General features: G+C 43.1%; 1 protein-coding gene across 3 annotated transcripts in view; it reads left to right on the plus strand.

The window, feature by feature from the left end:
- Positions 1-18,584, plus strand: part of jarid2b (jumonji, AT rich interactive domain 2b) — a 109,204-nt gene that overhangs the window by 73,163 nt on the left and 17,457 nt on the right. For all 3 annotated transcript variants that reach the window (XM_040021359.1, XM_040021360.1, XM_040021358.1), the window contains 2 exons: positions 11,775-11,987; positions 14,905-15,149. In XM_040021359.1, coding sequence (XP_039877293.1) covers positions 11,775-11,987; positions 14,905-15,149 — 458 coding nt within the window. The remainder of the gene's footprint in view (positions 1-11,774; positions 11,988-14,904; positions 15,150-18,584) is intronic.

Below are 18,584 nucleotides of genomic sequence, written 5' to 3' on the forward strand. Positions count from 1 at the left end.
GAGTACTCACACACCCTGCACTACAAACTCTGCACAGGTTCATTGACACTGTGTAGCACTTTTGATGTCGAATGAAGTGGAAAAGCCACAGCAGAGCAATTAGCAGTCGAATGAGTTACGCGCTGCTCCTTTTTGTCTCATACAGCAGCATTGTTTGTCTATTTGGGTTAAAAACTCAAAAGGATACCTGATAAACTGAGTGCAGTCACTCAAAGGAGCGCAGATATCCTCGACACTCAAGGTTGCTAAACAACTCTTGTTCTTTTTTCCCTCTTGAGTTAATGAAGGGCTCATGTTACTTATGATCTATGCCCCGCTGGCTGGGATACAGAGGGGGTTAGTCCTCTGCCAGGACACTGCAAAAAGTTTTTTTTTTTTTTTTTTCTTGTTGCGCTAAAACTATGAAGTGCTACTTGTCTTATTACCTTAAAACATTTCCAAGGCCAAGGTTAAAAGACCCAGGACTATAAATTCTCTTTAAAAATCTGCAATCTTAGCTCGCTAGAATATGCAAGAGTTTCAGGATTCAAGGCCGATACGATCTTGAATCGGTGAGAGACAATCATGGCTCGGTATAGAGACGGCTTGACAGTTTCTAGGTTTATCTGATGCATGTGCACTCTTTAATTTGCTGTTCCTGTTTACACTGTAAGGTATATTTTGAAACAGCTACGTCTACTACATGTCTTGTCTGAATGTGTTGTGATGTAACGATAACCCCCTTGCTCTCAATCATCCCTTCTTAAGAAAAATGAGAGGAGAGGGAGTGACACGTTCATCCCAAGGTCCAAACATTACATAGGAACGTTTATCTCAAACAACCTTGGTTGTGACTTCTATCCTTCGTGGAATATCTCACCCACCCTTTTTTCTTTAAAATGTCCTCGCAACCGAAGTTAATTCCTGTGTAAAACAGAAACACCTTGCTCTATAGATTAATTTGCCGTTATCGTTATTAACCTCTGCCCCTCCCACAAAAGTCCGCTCCACACTCGGGAGGGGGGAAAATTTAGATTAAAGTCTGTTGGGCGTAATGGCTATATGTTCCTGTTCTGAGGAGAATACTCCTATTATGGGATGTCATTTTAACCTTACAGGGCTCATTCAGAAACGTGTAATTGGAAGTTGCTAAAATGGACTCGAGCCTTCCGTGTGATGAGCCTTGATTTACATATATAGGCCATGATGTTACATAGGCTAATGATACAATGTCCCATATACTTTGTGGCTGAAATTAGACTAATCACTTGGTGCTAAGCTAACGCCGTGCCTTACACACGAGCAGTTGCAGGCTAATGAAGCGTGGGTGACTTGTTCTGACTCAGTTTTGCTGTTGTCTCTCTTTATAATTAAGGGCTGAATTAGTGTTTTGCGAGCAGATTTCAAGCGAGTGTTTAGCTGCACTCTGCTGCAATTTAATGCTAATTTTAGAGCTAGGCTGCTAAGCTAACGATTGAACAGTTTTCCACACTCCCCCCAGTGCTGCCGCTCCCTGTTCTACCACTGTATTTATAGACACCAGTTTGGCTCTCTGTGCGTGTGTGCTCCATCCATGCTGTGAGGATGACATTTTCCTTTGCAGGGCTTCTTCTGCTCAGTTTTCCCCTTGGCCTCTCATGTGACCCATATGCAGGGACCCTTACCAAGAGAGGGACATGGGAGAATGTCAGCAGAGCCCTTGAGGTTGTGTCTGCGCACGCGTGCGTGTGTGTGTGTGTGTGTGTGTGTGTGAGAGAGTGAGAGAGAGAGAGTGCAAATCCACACCAACCACTGATGTGTCCTGTCCTGCTTATCTCCTGTGTGCCCTCATACCATTTTCTGTGTGTGTGTGTGTGGGGGGGGGGGGGTATGTCTACGCGCCAACTACCTGCACAAAGCATGCAGGGTATATAGGGAGACGCAGCCCATGAGGACATCTGTGTTAGCCTGGTTAATCTTTTCAAAGAGACTCCAGTCTTTGATATCTGAAAGCCCCAATCCCCTTTAAGATTCTGATACATGTCTCTGGTGATCTGACCACCACACACATTAGGCTCCTTCATGTCAGCTACCAAAAATGTCTCTGACAGAATCTCCAGCTGTGTAATCATATCCCTGATTTCCCTTTCATTTTGATCAGATTTTTTAGCTTTTTTTCCTTTTCTGTAAGCATTAAGTGACATTTCTGCCCAGAATATCTCATCAGTGGTGATTTCTGGGGTGTGACCCAGGTCAAACGTTCAAGGTGTAAGCATAAATTTGTATTACCCCCCCCCCCCCCCCCCCCCCCCTCTGTGTATCCACTGCAGTGTTGTTTGCTTATCTTATCTGGAAAACATTAAGCATCCACCCAATGGGTTCTATCCATCACTCATTCAGACAGCCACATAAAAGCAGTTAAAACATGAAAGATTCGAAGCGATAAAGTGAGCGACCCAAAAAAAGAAAAAGAAAAAAGAAACAAATGTTGTGAAAGAAGCAGGACTCGTGTGTCAGTCTGTGTTGAGAAATCGCAGTTAACATGTTGTTGGTGCACCTTTTCATCCGATCCCAGCTTGTTTATTGACGCCATTTTGCTCTTGTGGGATTTGTTTTCCCTATGATAATGAATTGGCTGACTGCTGTGTGGTGGTGTTGTTGTTGTTGTATCTGAGGAAAAGCTATTTTTAATTCCTCCATGGGGGAGCAGGGGGTGCTGGATTATTCTGATGCAACGTGGGAGTAACTGGACAGAAAAGTAACAAGAAACAAAAAAACAGCAACAGAGATTTCTATCTACTGTATAGAAGGATGCACATCATGTATGCTCACCACCCACACTGTCTTGGGTCTATGTTCAATGTGTGTTTATCCCACTGTTCAGCTTTTTCTCCTGCACACAAACACACAGACACACACCGTCGCAAACAAGCCAGAGTGCGCAGTCCTTGCCTGTGTTCTCAAAATGGTGTTTATGTGTGGTCCAGGCCTGTACTTGGGCTGTTTATATCCATGGAGAAAGCCATTTGGGTGGTAGCCAGACAGTCTGCCTCTGGCCTTGTCTGCCTGTTGTAACAGTGTAGTACTGCTGCATACAGGGTGGGGGCAATACTGATGAGAGCAGAGTGAAGGTGTTCATTTCAAATTGAGATGCTCAGTATTTAAGTTACCCCCACAGTCAAAGTCAAAATGATTTGACATGGTTTCGATTGCTTTTGTTTTCTAAAAATTCAACTGAGTAATGTTTGGCTTGGTATCAGTGTATCCACCGTAATTGTTGGCACACACTGCATCATTTATAACCCAAGTGTTCCCCAGTCTTTACAACACACACAAAAGAAAAATGCACCCGAAACTGCACAAACACAAAATCCTCAATAACTGCAGACGCTTGAAAATCAATTTTTAATCTTAATCCTGATTTTTGGCCTCCCACAGTTAAATGAACGCGATCGACCGATATTGGAAATGCGTGCTCCGACAAAAGAACACAAAGCAAACGTAAATCACCGCCTGACAGCACGGCCGCATGTGCCAATCACAGCTGTTCCCTGCACCGCGCAGCTTGAAGTTTCCTGGGCTAGTCCGGACCAGTAACACTACATTAACAGGCAGATATACAACCGATAACAGGCTGTCAAAACAAAAATCTAATGTCTTGCACAGCAGAAGGCGAATCATCACCGGTTGTTTGGAAATACTTGGGATTTAGGGCAAGAGATGTTAACCGTGAATAAATCACATGGAAAGAGTGCGGCTGAGTGAGTTGTGCGTGCGCCACAGAGCAACACAACTAACTTATTCAATTCATTTTACTGCCATTTGTGGTGTGTTTTGAGAAATTGAATAAGGCCAAGAGAAACACACAGTGGTTGCTAGCGCGATTTGTCAAACGTCATCTTAGTCGTCCGTAGTCGTGCAGCGTATTCACGCCACTCACAAAGACACACTTATTCGCCAACACAATCGCATTTGGTCAAAGATAAGAGCCCATTAAACGAGGGGAGCGTCGAAGGCTCTGTGGTAATGGTCAACATGGTGGACAAAAGAGACGTTATCTCTGTGCACAGTTATTTTTCCAAAACTTGCGCTGTATGCAAAACATTTCAGTGGAAAAAGGGAGCGATCTCACAGCTGTCAAGTACTCTGCTTCAGGTCACATCCATCGAGCAGGTACAAAGAAAGAAGTGAAAGACTTTATTTTGCTTCTGGGAGAGGCAGTTAGGCAAGGTAAACAAACACCGTCAGCAGAGATGTTCTAATTAACAGGAGAATGTAGAAAAATGTGAAGGCGTCCTGTTGATTTTAATTTGTGTTCAAGTTTTTAAATGTATGTTTTTCCTGTAACAGACACCCTGATATAAGTAAAAAGGGGTTTCTAATTTTATTGTGCAGCATTTGCATTTGTACATTAGCAGGAATGTTACTGAAAGCAGCGTTATAATTGTGATTTCAATATAGATCAAAATAACAATGACTATCATTTTGGCCATAATGGTGCTTTTGCTGCCATGCTCACCTTTTTAATGTCATTCTCTTGCCTTTATCTTGCCTTTGAAACCTATTTAACCTTTTGCCCAGTAATCTTTAAATTTTAACCTATAACCAAGCTTATAGAAGCCCTGGAGGACAGTTTTCTTAATGTTGAGTGTATGACATGCACCCTGCTGATGGGCTATAAATGATATAACAGCTGTTTGAGTAGTTTCACCTTTATGCGATTCATTTGGGGAAGATGTCATTTACTTTATTTGCTTCAGTGAGGAACAAACGCACAGTAATGCACACACAGTACCGAAGATGAGGTTAACGATTAGGGAGTAAATTAATAACTGTGCGCACACACACTATCGCAAATGAGTCTCTTATGCAAGACTCCTGTTTTTTGTAATTTCCTGTGCCTGTGTGCGCGTGTGAACGCTACAACAGCGCTTAGCTCTTTGCCCTGTGGGCTTTCTCCTCTGCCTGCCAGCCCCAGTGTGGTGCCTCTCCTCAGGTTCAGTGAGGCCAATCCCTCCACTCTGCTTACATAACCTCCCAGCTCTGACCTAGTGAACCAAAGACCTCAGAATCCCCATTTGTGATTACACATGTGAACCAAAACCAACTGAGGAGTTGTTCACATCTGTTTTTAAAACAAACAAACAAAACAGCTAGTTCTAATAAAGGCACTTTATTGGATTTAAAGGATCTTTATCTTTGTGGCTAGATTGTTAGAATTAATAATGTCTGTGTGTGTGTTGGGTTTTTTTTGTATTTTATTGCCAGAAATTGTTTGCCAAACTAGAAACACATTTTCACTGCTTTCACTCATCCGACTGCTTTCAAAGAAAAAGATTCAAGTCTGACAGCTACTCGTGTGTTTCTTAAGTGCATTGCTGCTGTGACAGCTGTGTTTCCTTCAGGGATAATGCACTTTTCTCTCCTCCAAATGTATGATTGCTGTTTTGATTTAAGGCCTGGAACGATATGTGTGTGTATACATTTGTGATTTTCTTTTCAGTAATGACTCTGTGGAGGAGTTCCTCATGCAACACTCACGGAGTCTGTTTTTCTCTTCTAAAAGCAGAGCCGCTGTTTGTGGAGTTAATGGTTTAGCTGACATAAAGGAATGTCAATTGGAAATGTAATCCCTAATCCTTTTTCCCCTTTAAGAGAACGATGAAGAGTTTTGGCACAGCTCAGCTGTTGTAACTTCTCCTCACCGGAGGACCCGCGTTTACCTCCTCTTCCTACCTTCCCTTCAAAACAGCGTTCATACTTCCTGAACACACATCGAGCACTTACAACTAAGTCAGCACAACCACATGTCCCCATGGCAGCTAAACCCTCCTGATTGACTATTTAAATTGTCCTCATTGTTTCAATTCCAGTTGAGGGGACAAAAGAAGGGTAGCCAGAGAATGGAGGGTTTATAATTATGCCCCCCACCCAAGAGCCCGTTAAAAATGACAATCCTAATAGACTCTTTCAGACCTAATTATGATTTGTCTGCGGCCGGAATGAGGTGGATGAAAAGCTGGTGTAATTGTGGGATTGGGCACATGCCCTGTTGGAGATCTTGGGGAAAGAATGAGCTGTGTTTTCTCCACCTTGTGTGCATGGGTGAGTGTGTCTGTACTGTTTTAAGGCACTGATGGATGAGTGCTGTAAATGTCTGGTATCTGCTCCAGAAGTATTGTTGCCACTGCTGTGGTCATGCCAGTGGTCAGTATTGGATCACTAAATATGTTTGGCAGGCTCCGTCTGTGTAATTGTCCCTCCCTCTGCTGCTCTCCAAAATCCCAGACAGTGTTATTGTGGGGATCTTGAATATACTGGGCCCTCATTCACACAGGCCTAGAGATCTGTCATTGACCATCTCTCAACCACCAGTCGGTGGGCAAGAAATGTGTATTCCCCAACCGGTTGCAAGCGGTTGCTGGTGGGTTGCTGGCAGGCGATTGCGTGAATCGGTGAAATGTGTTGGTTGCAGTGGTGAAGCGCAACTTTAAATTTGAAGACAAATGTTCTGTTTCCAGTTTGTTTCACTAAAGCTTGCATGCATCTTCCATGGACACTATAGGCAACTACTGCAGATCTGCTTGTGACAAAAACAACTGTTAAAAGAGATTTGGTGCAAAATCATCATTTCAACAGATTTCATCGAGCGACGGCTAACAGCCCCTAGCAACCACACCCACCAACTAGGACTAGAATACGGATTTTTCTCTAGTGACCAGAAGCTGCCAAAATTACTGACGGGTCTCTAGGCCCATGTGCTGTTGTGACATCCACTTGCTTGTCTGAACCTTGCCTTCAGTCACTATTTTATCATTTCTCTTCTTTCCCAGCACATCACCACAGCAAATTACAAAACAAATTTTTAGCCTTTGTTTCATTAAAAATATAAAGACTAAATGATTTGTGTTGAACTCTTAGGCTCTTTCACAATTAAACACGCACAGGAAAACAAGCAGCTCGCAACTGTTCAGTTGTACCAATCTGACATTATTTTATTTTTGTTTTTTAATATACAAGCTAAATAGCTAGTCCTAACAATTATCTTACCGTAACCCCATTAAATCGGTTCAAATAAAGATAAGTGTTTGCACATGTTCACCGGTTCATCTCCATTTGCCTGGAATCCAAAAACAAGCGCCCACCCCCATCTTTGCCCTTAGGTGCCCCTGTGGTCTGTTGCCGTTGGCCTGCTGACCCCTGCTTAGGGCAGTAAATTACAGCCATTTAGCTAATGAAGCAAGTCATTAGAAGCTGATTGGGCCGGTGTGCGTACCGCCTTAGTGTTTGTTTGGTCTACGAGACGAGCGTTTGCTCTGTCGCCAAGATAAACGAGGTGTGCATGCTCTGCGTTTGTTGGCGTGTGTGTTTATGGGGGGACACTAGGGACATATGTTGGTGCTTTTTGGATCTTGTTGGTTTGTGCATGCAGAGGTCAGATCCACGGTTACAAGCCAGAAAACGTGTAGCAGGAAAAAGTGCCACTGTAATTTTCCCATAATTGTCTGCATTCTGCTTCACATGCTCAAAACCACAACATAAACACTCACTGAACGTGTGTTGTCTTAGCTTCTTATGTTAGTTCTTTTGGAGTGTGTGAGCTGATGTTGAAATGCAGCATTACTTTATGGCTGAATGCAAAGAAAGACTGTATTAAACTATGTAGAACAGTTACTTCTGTCAGACCTCTGTATGAAGTTAAACAGAGCAGATGAAACAGCAATTTTCAGGGAATCTGCTGCCACTACACACTTTTTTTCCCCTCCCTCCCTCCCCTCCTCTCTCTCTCTCCTCCCTCTCTCCTCCCTCTCTCTCTCTCCTCTCTCTTTCGCTCTCTAAGGGGATAATTAGAAACTGGCAGAGTGTGTAAAAAGTACGATCCAAAGCACAACAAGATTTATTATTACCAGGCTTTAGTTTGTGTTTGGAAAGCTTTGATATGTGTGTGCTATTTAAACCGAGTTTTCAAAATAAATGTAACGTGACATGTGCTAACCACATGTCCTCTCGCCAGCCAATAATAGTCACTGCACTTTAAAACGAAAATTAATCTATGTTTAAAGATGTAGTACACGCTTCAGAAAAGGAAGTCGGAAAATTAGGATAATGATTTCAGCGAGTCTGCTTCTTTTTGTTCTCCAAAGCGAAAAGGAAGCCATCAAATCCGTGCCAGTGTAAGTTGTTGGTTTACAGCAATCTTCCTAAGGATTCTTTTTCTAAAGCATGCCATTTACTCTGAGGTGATGGTTACATAAAGTTGAGTTCTTCAGGATGTAACAGTTATTAGAAAAGCCTAGCCTTAGTCAGGATATCATTTAAAGGGTGACTGTAATCTCACCTACACACACAAATGTTGAATGTATCCAGGCAGCTGTGAAGTAAATGCACTTTGTGGGACACTTTTCACAGATCAGATGAGAAGTATTTTATTAATCTCAAAAGCTGGGAAGTTCTTATGTTACAGCAGCCAAAGCATGAAGAAGTACCTACAATAATATAAAAAGGTAAAAATACAATGTCAAAGGACAAAATAGCACAGAAATGTAACAAAAATTGCACCAGAAACGATTTTAACGAGTTCGATTGAGCAGAAACAGAAAAAAATTGATACAGTGCTGTCCAAAACTCAGACGGCTTAACAAAGAACCAATTATCATTCAGCTCTTTGTTACTAGCAGCCTGTCGCAAAAACACTCCATTTGCTCCAATTTTTTGTACTTGAATCTACAAAAAAAACTCAATTTGACGAGCATCAAATAGTACTTTTGCACCTGCAAGGTGACTCCTTAAGAGCTCTTAAGGCTGAAAACCTGGCAAGTGGAGAACAAAAGAAAAGAAACTATCTACAGCAGATGAACAGTTTCTGAAAGTAACATCCTTAAGAAATTGGGTGAACTTGAGAAATCAGATGCATCTCTCAGGTCCTGTGTCAGGTCTTTGCTGGATATCCCCCCCCCCCCCCCCCCCACCCACACACACACACACACACACACACACACACACACACACACACACACACACACACACACACACACACACACACACACACACACACACACACAGAAAAGTGTCATCAGATTTTGATCCACCATGCAATACCATCTGCAAAGCGTTTGATTGGTAACGGCTTCATTTATCAGCGTGACATTGATAGAAACACTATCAGTCATGGATTGGCCTCCCCAGAGCCTGAACCTCACTGTTATTGAAGCAGTGTTGGATCAGAATAGACTAAAAGGCAGCCAACATCCAAAGAAGAGCTTTGAATGTCCTTGATCCTGGAGAACTATTCCTGAAGGCTACTTCAGGAAATTACAAGAAAGCTTAAATTATTATACATTATTGCACCTTTTTCACCTTTTCCCTCTCAAAATACAGAGAAATGAAGGATGGTTCAAGTCTTTTGCACAGTACTCTACATATCACCAACACATGATTGCATTACTGTCACTCACTAAAACATTTTATCTGGCCTTTTAACACTTTACGAATTCCAAGTGTAATTTTCCTGCTAAATTATAGCCTGTCCAGAAAGTATAACACCCAATTCATCCACTGAATGTATTACATTCATAAGATGTAAAATGGTCTTACATATATTAAATATATTCTCGAAAAACAAGTGAGCTAATTAAATAATGTGCTTGGATAAATTTAGATCCACTATGTAAATTTAAGTAGGCCCACAGTTTAAGGCAGGCTATTTGAATTCAGCCTATTTTTCAGAGGATTAAGATTATTTTAATTGGTGTATAATCACACATTACTGTTCATTAATTGCCCGTTAAACATTGAAACCCCTGAAAAGGGTAATAAACCCACAGTGGTCGCTCATGCTATGTAATCGATTTAGTCATAAACGACCAACAACTTTGTACAAATCCACAGTTTCCTGATTGCAGCCAGATTTAATTAAAGCTGTGAGAATGTGGCATGATCACACGTTTCCGTTAAGCACAAATCGACAATCGTGACCATGTAGTTTTAGAATTACATTATTATTACATTATTATCCTAATTGTATAAGTTAAAAAGTTAAAAATGTTAAGTGTGCCCAAGGTCACTCATGCATGTTGCATACACAAGCGTTTTGCACACGGGAGCGGTCGGTTTCCTTCACTTAGTTCTCAGGGGTTTATTACAATAAACAATGGGCTGTTTTTGGTCTGCTCTGGGATCCAGAGTTGTACTTGATCTGTAGTATTGGTGAATACCGATTTTTACAGTCCATGCAGTGAGAGTCCTCGGGAGAAAATCATTAGTTTCTTGCAAAAATCCAACCTTCCAGCGAAAGCCGATAAGATGCTTTAGCATTCAGTTTCTTTAGCTCGATTTCTCACCTCTGCCATCATGTCCTCGTGTTGTTGTTCTTCTTAAACTCAATCCCATCTTCAGAACGAAAATTTAAGTGCACCAAGTGATGTGGTGATATGCCGGGACGACAGACGGATTGAGTACAGACTCACCCAAACATGCCTGCCGAGCGTACCTGCAGCGATAGGTGGAAAACTCATAATCTATTACTCATTTTTAGATTTTTGTATTTGTGTTTGTGGTTTTTTGTTTTCTTTTTCTGGAATCAGTTCGAGGCATTGAGCGATTTCCTACTGCGCCTCTGTATTCGTAGACATCACTGCCGTTGCGCTCTGCATGCTTCCCTTCCCGTTCTTTATTCCTGCATGTGCATGACCGGCCCAGCTGTTTTTGCACGCTGATTTAAGAGTACAACATTATGAGATTTAACAACATAGCTTTGGGCTTTATGACCTTTTTGTGAGAGCGATTGTATGTCTGCGTCGAGCTAACGGAGGTAATGTTATAGGCAACCCACTGCCAAACACCGTACCGAGTTAGATTTCTCAGATGTCAATGAAAGTGATTGAGTGTGACAGGAAAAGTAAAAAGAAAAAGAGAAAGTTGGTTTTCTTCTCCAGTAGAGTTGGAGATTGACAGTAATCCTGTTTGGAAGAGTGAACGCGACAGATTTGGGATTAGTTCAGCAGCTAGAGAGAGAGCGAGGGAGCAGCGCTTTGTGGAAGAGTTACTTTAGAAACCAGAGTTAGATATGTACATTATATATTTCTCAATAAAACTGTCACCATCAAGAGCCTCTGTGGAAAGACTGCTTGTTGCGTACTTGCAGCGCTTCCAGCTATCAATAAAATAGTTGCTAGTCATCTCTCTCCCTCTCCCTTAGCACCGCGTGACAGTGCATGAATGCATTGCTACTGATATTGCTAGAACCACAGCGGCTGTTGTCAAGAAGCGGTGAGAAGTTTACAAGACAATGGTCAGCTAACCCACTGACAATGACAGTTCTATAAATGAAGCTGATGGTACCGGGGGGAGCGGGGTGTATATGATATATGCATATATCCTGTCATTCTGTCATCATTCTGACATTGTGCTATACATTTCCTTAATTGTGTTTGTGCATTTCTCCACTTGACTGTCGGCAACAATGGCACTGCTGTGTGCAGAGTGGTTTACAAAGCATCAATAGGCCACCAACTGGGATAATAACAGATGAAAAGCCCCATTATTCTTAAACCCCTGAGCAACTTCTATTTTTGCTATAATATTTCACCACTTACGTGCTGATGTTGATTCCCTTTATAATGTCTGAGATTAAAATGCACTTGGGGCTCCCTAATGCGTATTGTGTTGAAGTAGGACAGCAGACTGGCAATAGACTAAACTTCCAGTTGAGAGGTTTTTTGTTTTTTTTTTCCTTCTTTTTTTAAAAAAATATTATTTTTAAGTTGTAATTATTTCCTTGCTCCTCCCCCTACTAACCACCTCCTCTCTGCACTCAGGTTCTTCTGCCTTGCCCAGTAATATGGCCTACTTCGGAAGCTCCCAGGAGGAGGAGGACCTGGAGGAAGACGACGAAGAGGAGGAGGAGGAGGTGAGGAATGGAGGTGGCGTACACTCTGCGGGAAGCAGCAGCCAAGCCTCGGCTTCTTCCTCCTGCCACTCGACACCACGCAAGGGCAAGCTTCCCGCCAGGCAGCCGCTTAATGGGCACGGTAAGGACGGCGTCAGAGTTCGGAACGAAGCACGCCGTGTATTTTTTTTCTTTTTTTTTTTTTTTTCTATTACCAAAAGCGCATCTCCCGTCTTCACACGCTGAACGAAGGGGGAATGTTTTCTGTCGGTGTAACGTGCCTCGGAGACCCCGGTGAGAGGAGTTAATGGAGGAGAGAACGCAGAAAAATAAAAGTGGTGCTACGAGATGCAACTGAGGGAAGAGGAGGAAAAGATGGGGGCACTCCAGGGATGGGTTTAATATGTACGGAGAAATGGAAACCATGGAAAAGCATCGAGTTAATGTAGGAGCACAGAATGAGTCGCGCGACAAAGAGCCTGATTTTTACAGTTCATGTCAGAGTATGTTTGTGTGCGTCCCTCTGCCCATGTGCGCATGTGAGCGATTTCCTAAGCACTGCTGTTTTGAACTGCAGAGGAGGAGGGGGAGGCGCAGTCACATGGGGATAGTGGAGCGGCGCATCAACTCTTTCCACCCCAATTAACACTTAGCTTACTAAGCCCTAACAAGGTGTTTATGCACACACTGCAACAGCTGGCCAGGGCCCTTGATACACATACGCAGCACAGTTACAGCATGCCCCTTGGGGCAAATAGACATTTGGATGAATACACATACAGAGTTGTGCAAAACGCTGCAGAAATGTTACATAGAAATCTGCAAATTAACAAGTTGCTTTCTTATGTGTTTTTTCCAATAGGAGTTAAATTTGGGTTTTAGCAAACTGAAACAAAGCATGACACAATTTCAGCAGTCTGGTTATAAATAGACTTGCAGCACAGCAGAGCAGATTTAAAAGAATCCAGAATATTTCTACTGTCCCTGTTACTTTATTTATTTGGTTTGTAACGTATGTTCTGACCCCCATTCTTTTTCACATCAACCTCGTCCTTTTATTTATTTTATTTTTCCCCTACAAACCATTAGTCTCATATAGTTTTCAGATGTAAAATCCCCCCGTAAAGGGCTTTGTATCTAGTTTCACATTTCCACCATCCCTGACTTTCACTCCCTTCTAAGTCTGTAAAATTACCGCCAGAAAGGATTTGAAAGGTGAACACTTTGCTCAGCCCCCCCCCCCCCCCCACCCAGTCATCCTCTCAAGTGGAATGTGAAAGAGGAGAGAGACTACGGGAGAGACTGGTAGGATTAAAAGAAAGCGGGAGAGAGTGATTCGTTGATTTGCTAAACGTTAAACTCTCGCTGCCTTTGTGTCACTCGCTCCCAAGCAGTGCCGGCCCCTGGCGTTCTCCTATCTACGCGTACTTCCCCTCATCCTTTTAAAAAACATCTGTAGCTGCAGTTTTAAACATAAAATATAGCGTGTATGCTACGCATGTGTATAAGTAGCATACACGGTGAGGTAGTGTAACCTGTTTGAACAAACCCAGGCTTGTTCTGTGCAGGAGGACAGCTTATTCTTATCTCATATACAAACACTGTTTGCAAAGCACCTCGGCGCCTTCACTGTGATATGCTAAATAAATAGATAAGGGGTAAATCGGTAGATATACTTTGCAAGGGGACGCTCTAGATGTGGGGGGAGAGGGGGGTTAAAGACACTGCAACGGGCATTTAGTGTACACAAGTAGGTGTGAGCACGCAGTCAACGACGACCTGGTCGCTGCTTTGGTTAAGAGTGTTTAAGCTCGTGGAGGAAAAAAACACACGCTCACACCTCGGTACATTTTGTGGTATTAAGATTTGTGTCAAACGTGACACTTTAATATGCAGCTTGGGCCAATCTCCAGCAGGAGGACAGTTATATGGGCTCAATGGGAGGCGGGGGTGAGGGAAATGGGAAAATAGAAATGGCGACGCAGAGAGAGGTTTTATTCTGGGAGGTAGAGACAGGAAAGGCCTGAGATTGTAGGCCATTCATCAGGGCGCCATCCCTTCATTTCTGTCTCCCTCTCTCTCTCTGGGCCATGTGCCATGTTGACATAGCTAAATTAAACAGCTTTTATTGGGCTCCGTTTCTTGCTTAGCTCACTTCTCAAAATGTCAGAATTTCTCCCATTTTTTTCATCGAACCACACGTGCAATGCAGCAAGCATGCACACGCTCGCACACATCAACACGCACTGCTGCTAAAATAAACAAAAAAAGATGACATCCACGTACCAACTAACAATGACGCACCTTTCAGAATAAACGCATACTGTGCTGTGTGCGTGTTCGCGCTGCAGCTGATTTTAAGACTCTGTAAAACTTTAAAATTGAGCCTCATAAAAGCTGAAGGGAGAGCCATTCAATGTATGTTAATTGCCGCTCTCCTGTTGGGCTCGCTTAGCATCATCTCGGGGGTGGTTTATGTAGTCGAAGTCTATTTTGAACAGATTCATTGACACGTAGCACAAAGGTGTTTTCATGCCCACCTTAAATCATGCATATTTCACTGATTGGGGCTTATATGTTTGCCAAAAGCCTGTCACCTCAAATGTTTGTGTAGAGTTTTCTATGTGGTCGTTGTGGTTTAGTCCCAAATGGGTAAAACCCATTCTGCTTTTTGGCACAGGCAGATGTTAGCCTGAAAAGCATACTATATGTCCTATACATATATATATATATATATATATATATATATATATATATATATATACATATATATATGAAGTATGTACTTTTGTAACTTTCCAGTCTCTGCAGTAGCTTAATTATTTAATTTGTTTGTTTGCTTTTGGCTTCCGCAGACTAGAAACTTCTACTCCAGAATCTGGAAAGCACAGAACTGTTTCTTCTCTCCTCTCTCACTCTGATTTTCTTTGAAGCATGTGAAAACATAGATGTTGGCAGGCAGCAATTTTTTTTAATTTATTTTTTTTATTATTAAGAATTGCAAAAGCAAAACACCTGATCCTCGTGTTTCATCTTTGTCACTTCCTCCCTTCTTCCAGTTTTTCACAGCCACAGTAAAGCGGGGACCAGGGAGAGTCCGAGGCCCAAGGGCGGCGCTCACGGCAGGGATGCGCCTGCCCCGCCGCTGCCACCCCCTCCACCTCCACCTCCGCCCCTCCTGAGAGAACGCAGCGAGCGGGCAGAGGCGCGGGAGCACGCAAGGGAGCTGCAGGCCATGGCCAACAGTAGAGGTTCAGCCAACGGGCTGCCACTGAGGAGAACTTCAGAGGACCCGCGCAAGCAGGTAGTGTGTGGCCAGAAGTGCCCAGCGCTGGTCTCTCAGTATCGTGTCAGAGCTGTGATAGGCTGAAAGGAGATGGAAAAGAATGAAAACAGTTCCAGAGATTCCCATTTTTATTTACCCATCTTCCATCTTTTTTAAATCTTCCTCTCTGTGGTTTCTCCTAACGGCTCCTGTGTCGTGCTTGCCTACCTTCTGATGTATTGTGGTGTATTTGCAGTGCTTTCTTTACATTACCTCCTTCCTACTTTGCTCTTTTCTTACAGATCTTATTATTTTTCACACTTTTAATTCCTCCTCTGCTCCTCTCCTCCTCTCTTCTTCTCTCTTTGCCTCCCTTCTCCTCCATCCATTGTGTCTGGGAGAGTAATGATTGTGTTTTGGCCTGCTGCGACTGCAGCTATATTTAGTAGTGCTGGCTAGGGGCTGTGAAATCCTGCCTGCCTCTCCATGGCACTTAGCAGGTTTCAAGGAACCCCGCAAAGTGAAAGAGGGAAAAACAGGAAAAGGGGAGGCTGGAGATGTCTTCAGCTTGATAAGTGCCATTCCTCTGGCCACGCTGGCTAATTAAAGGCAGGTGACTGCTGAGGCTCCGCATTCGATCGGCTTTCCTCTTTCGCTCCTGCTTCGTCTTTAACCCGCCATATTTGAAATGCCAGCCTTTATTTCGTGGTGGTGTTTTCTCGTTGTTGCACCGCACTGCTGCTGGTGTAAACACAGACATGTGCTTCAGGTTTTTAAAGTGGCTGGAATTGTCCAGCAAACCCAACAAGGAATTTCAATGAGAGTGACTGCCTGCCAAGACAAACTTCAGCCTCACTTACCCACCGGCCTTTGTTCTGCTGTTCTTCCTCTACTCTCTCCCTCGCTCCGTTTCGCACACTGCTGGCACCCAGTGTTATTCTTTTGCTTCTATCGCACGGTGTGTTTTGGTTTTCCTCATGTTCTCTCATTCAGCAATCCTCACTGTCTTCTTCTTTTTTCTTTCTTTTTTTAACCAATTTTCATGCTTCACTCTCTCTCTTCTCCTGTGTCAGACAGACTGATTTTGCCCTTGACAACATGGCTCCAATCATTTGGAAGGATTAGTTTTGTTTTTTCTTTTTCGCTCTCCCTCCAATTATCATGAACAAGTTGTGTGTTAACCATGTGTGTTCAAAAGACACACAAATTTAGACACATTACCAACGGTGACAGTTCAGGCTAAGCCATAGAAAAGGTTAAGTGATTTTTGTAGCAGTAAAACAAACTCTGTGGTTGTGTGTATTTAATCTAAAAAAAGGGGGTAAAACATGATCATAATTCAATTCATGGTCATTCTCACTAATTTAATAGCAGCTTGTATACACAGTTTTAAAAAAAAAAAAGCAACATGATTTGATCCATTTTAATAAAAAAAAAAAAAAAAAAAGCAGCAGGACTGACTCCATTGTTTGGAAGAAGACTCTTATTTAGTTTCTCCGCAGTCTTCAATTAACCTCCCTGAAGGCACCAACTACTGCAAGCCACACTGTGCAGCATGGATAATAAACTTGGGTAGGGCATCGAGTTTGATGAATGCAATTTGCAATTCTGAATACTGAATATGGTCATTCCTCCACTATTTATTCAAACGCCCGTGTTGCATTAATCAGGGCATCCTTTCAAGAAAGCTCCTATGAGCCGGTTAGTAAACTGTGTACGTTGTTGGTGCTGGGCTATTGTGACCTTTCTTCAACTGCTTTAAAATCAGCCTGCCCTGCCTGGATTGCGTTGCTTTGCAAGTGACAGGAAATTGAAGACTTAAATCAGATTCATGCCTCACTTTTAAGGTGTTCTGGTGGTTGCATCATAAATCACTCCAGCAAAGGAGACCGTTTAGAGTTCAGAATAGGATTTAACCCACCAGTTGTCATTGCATCACAGGAACATTTGATGGATACGTTTGTACGCTGCGTATCAGCCATTCAGCACTGTCTTTATTTTGAACAGCCATAAACACCAGAAAACACACAAGATGACCAAATCTCTGTCTCATCCAAATGCACACACACACACATTTTTATGGACTAACTAGAACACACCCATTTACAAAAAGTAAGTAAATAAGTAAATAATTCTGTGCCTGTCAAACACAATCTTGCATGTAGGGCTGGATTTTCTGCCTTCCCCTGCGTCTTTCTTTTCCTTTCTTTTGTGAGTCAGCAAAGCTTTGAAAGGGTTAAACTTTCTGCTGTCTTATTCTATCCTCTGGCTGGCCTCCTCTCGCTGTCTATCTCCCACCCCACCCCCGCCTCCTCGCCTTCTCAGGGCCTGCTCCTGCAGATATTGTGTGTTAAAAATCTTCCTGGCAGGCCTCAGCTGGGCTATAGCAACACATGATGTCATCTAGACCCACCTCCTTTCCCCCTCCCTCTCCTTCCCGCTCACGTGCGAATGAACAGTCTCCGGCTGCCTGCCTCCTGCCTCTGTCTGTGTGCTCTATTTTTTTCCTTTTGGCTCTTTATTGTCTCTCTTATTCTGTTCGTCGTTCTTTTCATTTCTCGCTGCCAGTCGCTATTAGAAGTGAACCTTTCTTTCTTTCTTTCTTTCATATTCTACCTCATCATCACTCTTGCCTTCCTCCTTTTCCACCACACCAAATAAAAAGTGAGGGAGACCTGCTGAGAGCCCCCCCCCCCCCCTTATCCTTTTTAAGCGAGGCGGTCCTCTGAGCCCTCTTGTGGCAGGAAGGTGTCATGACAGTTTTGTTGTCTCTGACATTGTCAGCAAAAGTTGCTGATTAGATATGACAAACACTTCCCATATTTATCCTGCAGCTTTATGACAGACAGCTGTTTAGACATCGTTGTTGCCCTAAATAACCCGTTGCCTGAAACTTTTCTTATCTATGGATATATTCTTTTTAGTAGTCAAGTTTTGGAGTCGTTGGAGTTTTTTTTGTCACTGTTTATCTCATGAAAACAGCGTTTTAGCCGGCAGACTTACTTTATCTGCTCCTATTTCTACTCGATCTGCATTTACTCCTCCCTCTGCCTTGTCACCCTGTTTTATTTTTGGCGTTCTTTTCCCTCCATTGTGAGAAGAAGCGTTTGTGTATGTAGGGAGACGGGGGGAGTGATTGACGGAGGCAGGGTTAGGTTTCAGTTCCCCCTTATCTTTTAATGGCCTGGTCTTTGTGTCGGCCCCCCACCACCTGAGGCAAACACAATACAATATACACACACACACACACACACACACACACACACACACACACACACGTGACACGAGAGCCCTTCAAAGGCGAACCTGTCAATGGACCGGCTGTCACCTCCCTCCTGTGGAGCCCTGGCTGTGATTGATAACTCCATCCTCTCCCATCCTCCCGCCTTGTTCATGTGGTCCACCTCCAGCTAGTCCAAACAGACAGACGCAGCAGAATGACAGCAATAAAATACAGATGCATTTTGTTTTTCA

The sequence above is a fragment of the Simochromis diagramma genome, unplaced genomic scaffold (genome assembly GCF_900408965.1).
Source record: "Simochromis diagramma unplaced genomic scaffold, fSimDia1.1 OVJJ01000753.1, whole genome shotgun sequence".
In the NCBI taxonomy this organism is placed as follows: Eukaryota; Metazoa; Chordata; class Actinopteri; order Cichliformes; family Cichlidae; genus Simochromis; species Simochromis diagramma.